Source organism: Bactrocera latifrons, unplaced genomic scaffold, assembly GCF_001853355.1.
Source record: "Bactrocera latifrons isolate USDA-ARS-PBARC rearing strain unplaced genomic scaffold, ASM185335v1 scaffold_203, whole genome shotgun sequence".
In the NCBI taxonomy this organism is placed as follows: domain Eukaryota; kingdom Metazoa; phylum Arthropoda; class Insecta; order Diptera; family Tephritidae; genus Bactrocera; species Bactrocera latifrons.
This window is the reverse complement of record NW_017535553.1, coordinates 27,355-38,137: the sequence shown is the minus strand read 5'-3', so window position 1 is coordinate 38,137 and position 10,783 is coordinate 27,355. Positions and strand designations below refer to the sequence as shown.

General features: G+C 35.9%; 2 protein-coding genes across 4 annotated transcripts; one reads left to right on the top strand and one right to left on the bottom strand.

Moving 5' to 3' along the window:
• Positions 1 to 20: 20 nt before the first annotated feature.
• On the bottom strand, positions 21 to 7,744 carry LOC108968132 (protein SMG5). 3 transcript variants are annotated; one of them, XM_018931928.1, is made up of 8 exons: positions 7,693 to 7,744; positions 7,355 to 7,585; positions 6,323 to 6,603; positions 4,195 to 5,879; positions 2,796 to 4,120; positions 2,594 to 2,726; positions 2,374 to 2,532; positions 21 to 2,300 (listed from the first exon to the last, which is right to left on the bottom strand). In XM_018931928.1, exons 3-8 carry the CDS (start codon positions 6,499 to 6,501, stop codon positions 2,059 to 2,061), a joined length of 3,723 nt encoding a protein of 1,240 aa, XP_018787473.1. In that variant the 5' UTR covers positions 6,502 to 6,603; positions 7,355 to 7,585; positions 7,693 to 7,744; the 3' UTR covers positions 21 to 2,058. The 3 variants fall into 3 exon arrangements, with proteins under 3 accessions (XP_018787473.1, XP_018787474.1, XP_018787475.1); XM_018931929.1 differs by having other exon boundaries at positions 7,422 to 7,585; XM_018931930.1 differs by lacking the exon at positions 7,693 to 7,744 and having other exon boundaries at positions 7,293 to 7,365.
• A 387-nt stretch (positions 7,745 to 8,131) lies between these two features.
• LOC108968133 (40S ribosomal protein S8) lies at positions 8,132 to 9,818 on the top strand. Its single transcript, XM_018931931.1, has 4 exons — positions 8,132 to 8,218; positions 8,525 to 8,631; positions 8,896 to 9,307; positions 9,536 to 9,818. The coding sequence occupies exons 1-4, from the start codon at positions 8,215 to 8,217 to the stop codon at positions 9,637 to 9,639; spliced, it is 627 nt and encodes a 208-aa protein (XP_018787476.1). The 5' UTR covers positions 8,132 to 8,214; the 3' UTR covers positions 9,640 to 9,818.
• The last annotated feature ends 965 nt before the right edge of the window (positions 9,819 to 10,783 follow it).

Sequence of the window (10,783 nt, the reverse complement as noted above, 5' to 3'; positions counted from 1 at the left end):
AAGTTTATTAACAACCAGATATTAAGGGTAAACAATGTTGAATTATGCAATTGAATTGAATGAAAATTTAATATTAAAAATCTAATTAATTTGCGATGCGACAGTTTAGTATACATTTCTTCACAATAATTTTCTAAACGCCACAAAATCTGAACGTCGCTTGTTTCCTACGCGATAAACAAGCGAATTTGAAGACGGCAACCCAAGAACAGTATGCTATACTTATGTATGTACATACGTGACTACAAATATGTTATGTATATGCATAACTGAATTTGAATTAATAAAATTTACTGAAATACGCAGCGAAACATAAAAGAAAAACCTAAATACACGACATATTTCAATTCCACGTCATCGCAGACTTAACGGGAAAAACAAACTATCATATGGAACATTTGTATTTCGATGGCAGTTCGAAATTTTAAATCAATGTAGTCTAAAATTTTCTTTTACATTTCGTTACGATATAGGCTTTGACACAAGTACACGCCTGGATGCAAAATTTTTCGGAATAAAGCAAAAAACGGAAATTAAAAATGCTCTCAAGCACAAATATACTCCTACACTTAGAGAAGATTTCGAAGACTGTCGTGCTTACATGAGATAGTACGTCGCGAAAGGCTGYGGCTACACAAATAAGCGGAATTCCCTAAGCTTTACAGCATTATACACATGTAATGGATTTAGTAGAAGCTATTAAAGAAGCTTATTGAGGCATTTTTGTGTACGCCAAAAACGTACTTTTGTTATTGCTTCTCGCGAATGGTAGAAAATACGCGCACACACAAACATATATGAATGTAAACAATGACAGCTGACTTTTGACAGCTGCTGATCGAAAGTTGTTAATAGCAATGAAATGTGATGCAAATGAGCTTTCCGCTGCAACAGCTCTTAAAATATATCGGTAAAGAAAATGATGGTTCAGCGATACCACGATTTATACGAGTCGAACTGGCAAACTGTGGCTGCTATTAGGCGACTGAGACACAATTTGGGCAAAGTTTAAGTGAAAGCAAAGAAAATAAAGTGATTGAAGAGAGTTGTGTTGTGAATTTAGAGCTGAATGAAAGGGCGTTTGTTTAGTAAAAGTTTGAAAGCGAAACGGAAATTTAGAAAAATATTTAATGAAAAAAAAAAAATTTTGGAAAAATATTGAATGTGAAACTGTGATTATTGCATATCGTGGTTGTAATTCCTTTTGTAGAATTGTTGTTTTTTGATTTCAAAAATTTGTCAAATGTGTGATGTGGTTTTCCTGCCGGGATTTGTTTTTAATTTCTCTTCTAATTATGTTCTAATGTAATTTTGTTTTCGAAATTTATATAGAATTATAATGCAGTTGTTAATGTTTCAACTCTAAACGCAATGTCAAACATACCGCCAATATAAACACAAAAATCGCCTAGTCGTCTCACCAAAGGCACGCTACCATCGCCATCACAAATAATATTTTGCCAACGTCGAGTTTAATACTCAAAGCCACTACATATATTACCGTGCTTTCTTTGCATGTTGCTTTTGCTACTGATGTCATATTTGCACACGATCTTCCTTAATTGCCATATCAACAACACCGACTTGTCATCACCGTCACTCATCGCCATAATCTTCACCTTCCTATCTATCCATCGTCGTAGTGGTTTTCAAATAAACTGGATAAAGTTGTAATTGTGGCTTTTAAAGTTTTCTAACTGCTCGTACGCACTTAAAGTTGCTTTTTTTTAATTTTTTTTTTTTGCTGCTGATGCTGCCGCACTGCTGCTACTACTGCTAACGCTGTTGTAGCCTCTATGGCTGCCGCCGCCCTTGTTGTTATTGCGTTGAATAAATTCACTCATCATTCACGTTTTGGAATTTATCTGTGTTGTTTTTGTTGGTTTGGTTTGAATTGATTTGATTTTGTTTTTCGTTTTCATAGATCCTTAATCCTTCGTAAGCTCTTCTTATTCTTTATCTTCCCTAATCATCATCATCATCTCTTCATTAGTTTTTATGATCTTGAGTTCACACAAAACGCTCCACGCAGGCGTTGCTCCTGCAGCGTGTATTTGTTCATTTTTTGTTCGCCTTGAATTTCGAATAGAAATTAGAGATCTGCTCGTAACGCACAGGTATGGTATCCAAGATGCCAGTAAAACTAAAGTTTGTTTGATTGCGTTGTTTCTCATGCAGTGAATCGCCAGACAAATATGTGATGACATTGCTTTGGAATTCGGCAGATTTGGGATCCGAATGATTGGCAACAAGATGATTGCAAAACTGTGCAATTTGCAAGAATACGCTAGCGTCGCGATCTGGAACGAGAAAAATTATGATGATAATGCGATAAGATGTTTTTGTCGTAAGTAAGCTGATGTTATGGCTCACCTAGTTTTCGTGGTATTTTCAACAAGGAAAGGGTCAAATTCTCATTATCACGCTGTGCGCGCAAATGTCTATTTCCATGCTTAAACTCCTGCTCCAGCCAACGTATGACATTACGTGCATTTTCACTTCGTTTCTTCAGATCGTCCAACTCGTTCAGAACTTAAATGAAAATTGCTTATTACAAGTCCGGAGTACAAAAGACAAAAATATATAATTTTACCTGCATTCGGTATGAGTACAATAAACTTCTTAGTTTTAACCAGATTTTTAACTATGCCGTTATATTCAGTCAAAGCTTTAGCATCAACAACTAGAAATGGGGTCATGATGATGTTTAATGGATTTTTTCTTAACTAAAATTAAATCGAAAATGTATGAATTATTATGCGAATGAAATTATTTCTCTGCTCTTAAACACTCACCTCCTCCTCAAGTGTTTCGACTTCATTCTTGAGCCAGAGCTTGCCCATCATCTCACATTTCTTCGACATAGCCTCCGAGCGTTCTTCGTCAGCGCCACTGCTGGATTGTAGCAAAACTTTGTCACACATCGCGCTATTGGTGGTCGTGGAAGCGGAAGTGCCCCCACCACCGCCACCACCAGCATCGCCGAAGTTATTGCTTGTCATCGACTTTTCAATATTCCGATTGCGCAAATAACCTTTGCGCGGCATTTTCTTGCATTCCTCAACAGTATCTTTTTCCTCATTGCTGGTGTAACTCTTGCGCACGATGCCATTCTTACGATCCGAATAGCGGCGTGTGCGTCCTTCGGCTCGCTTGCGTGTTGCATTCTTCACTGTGCGTCGCTCACGGCGACGTGAGGACGATTTCTTCTCCTCACGCTTTTTCTTAGCATTCTCAGTGAAGCGGCGACTCTTTACACAGAAGCGATAATTGAATTTCTTTTGCTTGCAAATAAAGAAACCGAAATCCACCATTTTGAAAATACGCAAAATACACTCCTCTTCGGGTGTGACATGTTCGCGTATGGTTGTCTCCCAATCCAGTGTCAGTTGGGTGCCTTGGAAGATGTCGAAATTTTTGAAAACGAAATCTTCTGCCAATGGCACATTGGCGCGCACATCAAATAAATCGCCGAGTGGAGTACGCACATTGGGTGTTGTGAGGAATTCACGTTCAAAGTATACTTTACGTGTGAATATGTCGATGTTGCAGTAATTTAGCAGCTTCATAATCTTGTGTATGAATTCCGGATTGGAGTGATAGCAGCCAAAGAGTATTTCATGATTGATGCGCAACCAATCGTATAGAATTTTCAAAGCACGCATGGTTGGCTCGTGGCGCGCAAACTCAATTATTATGTTTGGATTAATTTTTGTATACTTGTTGCGATAAACGAGTTTCTTTGGCGGTTCGCCCGGATTGAAGTTGACATCTTCGACAGTTGGATGCTTCTCATTATTTTCGAGTACTGCCGGTAGTGATTCCTCATTGTCGGTATTCTTGAAGTTGAGGGAGCCACCACCATTTATCTGCAATATCTCAAAACTGCGCAGTAATTCCTCGCTATCAACCTCCTGCGAATCAGTGCGTTGTTTTGCCAGCGTTGCCTGTTGTTCATCGGGATAAATAATTTTCTCCTCTTCAATAACGATATCTTCATTGTCGGAGAAAGTCGGACCAACGCCTTCATTGGAAGTCAAACTTTCCTTGGAAGCTGCCGAAGTTAAACACAGCGCATTTTGCTCCTGAGTTCCTGATTTTGTTGACTGCTTGCCAAAGTCTGACAAAAAATTCAAAATAGTTAATTATATTAGTATGCAGTTAATTTATTCATAGTATTAAACATTAACATACCTGCTTCATCAGCCTCTTCGCGTTCATCAGCCACCGGCTCGGCTTCGATGTCACTGAAATCGGTGTCAAAATTTGAGCTTAAATCGGTGTAGTCCTCATCGTCTGTGCTAAAGTCGGTATCCATATCACTCTCGGTGTCATAACACGAACTATCATCCGATTGCGCAATTTTGCGTCTACGACGACGTAGCTTCATACCTTTCTTCTTGCTCTTGCACGATAACGGTGTTTTAAGATCGCTCTCTTTCGCTTCATCGCTCGAACGCGTAGATATGGGGTCGGCATTCTTTTCGGCGCCACCATCAATTTTGGTGTGCTTATGGCTGTCCTGAGTTTTGATGGCATATTCGTCATTTGAGTTTTGACTGTCACGCGAATCAGATGAGCATTCTTTCAACGACAGTTTAGCATTAAGTTTCTTCTCTTTTTTGTCAGCTTCGCCGATAGTAACAAGCCAATTTTTATATTCGTTGCGTGACTTGCGCACCACCATATTGAACTCATCAAACTTATCTGAATACATTTCATGGAATTCTTCATTCTCGGCAGATTTGGTCAAAATTGTTTGCTCTAGATTTACGATGCATGCATCCATTAGATCGGAGCACACAGCTACTAAGAAAGCATTTAGCGAGTAAACTTTTTGAGAGTTTATCATCTTTAGCTTAGATAAGCAGAAAAATAGTATCGAGACAATTTTGAAGATGCAACTTTCTTCGATGGTAAACGCTTTAGAGCAGAGCACTTTGCGCAAGTCTACAAGTACACAGTGGCAAAGAGAGTTGAAATCGGGCACTTCTTTATCGAAGAAGAATATGTCCACAATCAAATAAAAGCGAGCGTAGAAATCTTGAAGACTAAATTCTATCTTCTCTGGATCCAATTTTTCCAGGTAATCGGCATGAGAGGCAAAAAGCTTACACACATTATTTTCACTTAACTCAAATGGTACAATGCTAACCAAGGAGTATAAGTAATGATAGATGGAATCCAAATCGTGATTTTGGCCATAGTAGAGTGTACCTAATTGATTCTGGGACATGCCAATTGCCGGATTCAATTTGAATGCTTCAAAATAATATTTGGCAGCTTGTTGTTTAGTAACCTTTAGGCGTGTGTCAATGCGAAAGTCCAAAAAGTAACGGTGCAAATCGCCTAAACTCAACAGTGATGAATGTATAGTATCGAGAGCAAATGAAACTGCTTCCAAACTTTTATCCACTGGATGTGCAGCACTAACCTCGTCAGTGCCATTGTTCTCCCCTGTTTGTTTATGATCGATTTCACTCAAATAGCCGTCACTAATAATACTAAAATCAATTAAGTATTTTAAGTCAAGATCATATATCTCTTCCATTTGAGCTGCCATTCGTTTGTAATTTGATATTCCAGCGCAGAGAAAACGTTCCACTTTTAATAGATTATCTTGCGTACTCATCTGGGTGGTGTCTTTTAATTCTTTGTGCCAGTTTTTCTTCACGTAAGCGATAAACTCATAATATCCCTTGCGCCACATGATTTCACGAGCTTTCTTACCTACTGATTGGTAGTCCTTGAAAACAATCTTTTTGCAAAGCTGAACCAGTTGAGAACGCTTCTCCTCCAAATCATGTTGAAACAATTGAGAAATAGTGCTAATGTGTTTCTTTTCATCGTCCAGTTGTTTGGCAACAATGTAAAGAGATCTATAAAAAAAAAAAATTATAAACTTAACAAAATACGAATTTTAATAACAAATTCCTGAAAATAAAATTATTTTTTTGTGCATAACCATCCCGCGAATTCTTTTATTGAGCAGTAGAGAACACCAAATCTTACAAATTAGTGCAAATAACAAAATTCATTATGCGAAACAACGTTGGGTCTGTTAAACCGGAAAACAAAGCAAACTGATAAGCATAATATGACACAAATTCACGTATATATAATTACACACATGCAAACATATACTTATGCAATAAAATGAAATTAGAATTTATACTTAAAATGCATTTTAAAGACATTTCAAGAAGATAATCAACGATGATATTAAAATTGTTCCTACATTTTAATTTAATGTAAAAAATATGTTATTCTGGTTTCTATTGTTTTAGCGTAATCCACACAATTCTAAGTGAATATCGCTTACCTATAGATCTCCTTCACTTCAGGTGTTAATCCGTTTCCGTTGCCACCACTATTTTGGGTGACGTTCTTATTGTAAATAATATCGCTGGCACTAGCATTAGTAATCGTAGTATTCTGGCCAAAGCCTCCGACACTATCTCCGGAAGCATTCGAGCCTCCAGAACTGAAACTTTGCGCCATATTTGAAGCTTCTTTCTGATGCCACAATTTTATATCTTTTAATTGTACTTTTCAATTTTTTTCTGTAATTTCGATCCAAACGCTACTATATTTCTGTCCTTTCTGTAAAATAAGAAAAACATTTATATAATTGACAAAATATATGAAATATTCTTGAATATTTAATAACATGCAATAAAATAGTTATGTTGAAGATCTGAAATTTTGACAAGTAAAAAATTTTGAAAGTACAATTTAAACACACGAAAAAGTATTGAGAAAGATATTTGCTCAACAACTATGATGTTTATAAAGGTTTGTATGCAAACTACGTGGAGTATACGCAACAAATCGCTACTGCGAACGTACTTTTTTGTATTTAAAGAGCAAACTGACGGCGTACGTGCATTTTGAGGATATAATTTATCCGCCTCTTATAATTTTTTTTCAAGATTACTTTTTTATTCACTTGACTGTGCGTCATTTGGCTTTTTTCCGCAATTTTTTCCTTTCCTGTAAAATTTTGGTTAACAAACAGATCCAATAATATTACGAAAATAAATTGCCTTCGTTTCTTATTGGTACTGCTTTCATACGATGTTCACTACGTACACTCGCCCAAGTACGTCAATATCCACTTCAGAGTATTCGTATTGAATAATCAATACTTAGGTTCTGCAATTTCTTTTCTTTTATAATTTAAGTCTTGTTTTTTCAACTGAGGCTTTGTGACTACTCATTTCATTTTTCACGGGCACGATTTTCATATTGCGAAATTGAAAAACGAATAACTCATTGTAAACAATTTTTACCTGTATCTTCAGTACGCCTTTCCGCGCAATAATTACCAATTTCAATTTTCAAACTCAATTACCTTTTTCTATATTATTTGGGTATTTATATTTTATTTTTGCTTTAAAGGCGTAAAATTATTCACTCACAGCTGCTGTTTTTACAAATTCCAAAAACTTTTGCTTTTCATCGTTTTTTGCCATCAGTTCTACGAAATTTCGTTGGGCTATAGGTTCTTCTCCTTCTGGCATCGTCCGAAAGTTGTAGAATTCACAGTGTTGTATTGATAAGGCAAATATCGAGGGGAAGAAACCTGGAGTTTATTTAAAATTTACTCAAATTAAATTTTAGAATATAAGCACTTTTAAAAATAAATTCCTATATTAATTATATTCTTTCCATGCCCACAATTGATTTTACTTATTCATATTATGTTTTAGTTTTCGGTAAAAGATTGGTTTTAAATCTTTTCCTGTGCTTATACTGTAGATTTGACTGTAACGTGTAGATAGCTGCCTTTTCTCTAAAGAATTCAATATATGCAAAATAAATCTACAACTATTTTAGGAGATTCACAAAAAATCCTCAGCTCCGGAAATTGACGCGTGCATAAATATTTTTACAATTTTCCGTATTCATAATATATCCTCGATAGTCCCTTGGTGAAATGTCACATACATATCTATACTCTTTTTAAAATTAAAGGTTATTAATATTATTATATTTCGGTGTTTTTCTCGATCTTTGTAAAATTGTACGGTACAATTATTATAAATTATAAGAATATAAACTCTATGTAATGTTTCGCTTTTGTTGCAGTGAAATGTCAAATTTCATTTGATACTCTACTACAATAAGCTGTCAAACGATGCATCTCTGAATTTTTGACACGAGTTGTTGAGTTTCTTCTTTGCTTCCTTTCCTTCTCTGTTTCTACTCAAAATGGGTGAGTTCGGCTTTAACGCGATCGACTAAGATTTTCAAGAAAATCCTTAAACATCATCGTATTAAAATGTGAAAACTTCAGCAAATTGTGTTTATTTCAACTATATGATAGTGAAGAATTATGTAGTACAATTATTTCCAAAATTGGAAACTGAATTATGTGAAAAAATGCTTGTGTCGAAATGTTGACCTGAGTAAAGCTAATGGCTGCAGCGTTAAAGTGATAGTAGGAGGATTTTCTTGAAAATAGTTTATGAATTTGTATAGTTTGATTGTGAAATCACTGACTGGATTTTTTGTTTTCCAGGTATTAGCCGCGATAGTGCTCACAAGCGCCGCGCCACTGGTGGCAAACGCAAGTCGCTTCGCAAGAAGCGCAAGTTCGAGTTGGGTCGTCCAGCTGCAAACACCAAGGTATGTAAATCTATATATGTATAGGGGTTAGGAGTTTTTGCTTTAAATTGGAAAGAATTGTGATTTCAACGAATTACAATGCCCAAAATTTTTAAATGATGATTTATATGTTAACTGTAAGCGCGTTTAGTTCCTATGGAGCTTTACAATTTTTGATGAACGCATTATTATGTTCGGACTACTGATTAGTATAGGATGAAGACTCATAATTCTCCTAATAAAATTAATAAACATTTATTAAAATACACCTCTATTTTATTTTAGCTTGGGGCACCCCGCATCCACAAAGTCCGCACACGCGGTGGTAACACCAAATTCCGGGCTTTGCGTTTGGAAACCGGTAATTTTGCGTGGGCTTCTGAGGGTATTGCCCGTCGCACTCGTATTGCCGATGTAGTCTACAATGCATCAAATAATGAGTTGGTACGTACCAAAACTTTGGTAAAGAACACCATTGTTGTTATTGACGCCACACCATTCCGTCAATGGTATGAATCGCACTATGTGTTGCCTTTGGGACGCAAACGTAATCCCAAACATCAAAAAACTGAAGATGAGAATGATGTGCTGAACAAGAAGCGCAGTGAAAAAGTAATGAAGAAATACTTGGAACGTCAAAAGTTCGCCAAAGTAGAAGCCGCTCTTGAAGATCAGTTCATCTCTGGACGTATCCTTGGTGAGTTTATTTGTTATATACACACTGCTTTAAGAACGGTGAATACCAGATGATGTTAAATTCTAAAGCGATCCAACAACATTATTGTATCAAACTTGTTTTAAGTGCGATGCAAGCCTGTTGGGCGTGATTTCGCTTGTCATAGTTACTCTGATTCTATTCTCCATTCAAAGCAATAATGATTTTTTTTGTTTATATGTAATAATATGTGTTCTTTTTATTTTGCAGCCTGCGTATCATCTCGTCCAGGTCAATGTGGTCGTTCTGATGGCTACATCCTAGAGGGCAAAGAGTTGGAATTCTATCTTAAGAAAATTAAGTCAAAGAAATAAACATCCGTAACAAATTCAAATACAAAGGGCTGAATTTTTACAAAAACAAAAAACAAATAAAAATAATGCTGCGTTATTTGTACCATTAGAAACACTTGCGCAAGTGCGGCTTATTTAATTTTAAATTAACACAACAACAACATAAACTCATCATTAAACAAATATGACATACATTCTAAGTTCTATCACCAATGTAATTGTTTTACAAATCTCCACTTTCAAAACAAAAACCGCGATTCTTCAATCATCATTCAATTTCTTGTTTTAAGTTCCCGCTGAAATTTCAAATTTGCTTATTTAGAGAAAGTGTTAAATCAAGCTAAGGTAAGTGGGAACGTTACAATATTCCTACTAACTAACGAAAGATCCTACTATCGAAGTTATGTATTTGATATATCCAGGAGACAAATTTCTATTTTTACATTTGTGGAATTCAGCGCGCCTAGTTTTGTAGTTGTTTTGATGAACCTAGGGTCTAATGCCTACTGTTTTGTAAAGACCAATATATTTTCATAAAATCATGAATGAGATGCAATTTCAACACTTCTAAACATGGGAGGTTGAGGCCCTTCAAAGTCAGCTTTGTTTACAAAAGTCACCTGTTTATCGAACTGACAGTAATAAACGAGCTAAGTTGTCAAACATTCTGCAATCCTAAACAAAGTTTTTCTCTCTTATACAAAGCTTGTATTTTTCTGTCAAATGCATTCCGAGATGAGTAAGGAAGGGTTAGGTTCGGTTACAGCCGAATATATTGTACTCTTGCATTTCGTAAAATTTATGGCGAGGAAATACTACCAGCAAAACTTTATTATAAACAAGAACAAAAAAAAAAAAAACTTTGGCTACTATTGTATAAAGTTTTCTTTACAAGAACTTGATTTGCGTCGGTCAGTCGGATTGTTCAGTATATACTGGCCGACAGATGAGCAGGTATTGATAAGGAATGTAACTAGAGAAAAATCTCAAAAACTTAGAGCAAGTCCTTCGCGTTTTGGCTACGCCAACTTTTCATTTTCAAGTTTCATCAAAATATTTATACTTTTACTCAAGTTATCGATTGCCCATAGACAAAGTGCGCTTTGAGTGGATACCGGGGCTTAGATTAATCCTTGTTTTGAATTTTTTTTTTTTTTTTTTTTTT

Bases quoted from the DNA above. Each gene is read 5' to 3' on its own strand.
- LOC108968132 (XM_018931928.1), bottom strand. From the start codon at position 6,501: ATGGCGCAAAGTTTCAGTTCTGGAGGCTCGAATGCTTCCGGAGATAGT. The intron at 4,121-4,194 runs GTATGTTAATGT...ATTTTTTGTCAG, and splicing joins CGAAGAGGCTGATGAAGCAG to ACTTTGGCAAGCAGTCAACA. The intron at 2,533-2,593 runs GTAAAATTATAT...TTTTCATTTAAG, and splicing joins TGTACTCATACCGAATGCAG to TTCTGAACGAGTTGGACGAT.
- LOC108968133 (XM_018931931.1), top strand. The intron at 8,632-8,895 runs GTATGTAAATCT...ATTTTATTTTAG, and splicing joins GTCCAGCTGCAAACACCAAG to CTTGGGGCACCCCGCATCCA. The intron at 9,308-9,535 runs GTGAGTTTATTT...TTTATTTTGCAG, and splicing joins CATCTCTGGACGTATCCTTG to CCTGCGTATCATCTCGTCCA.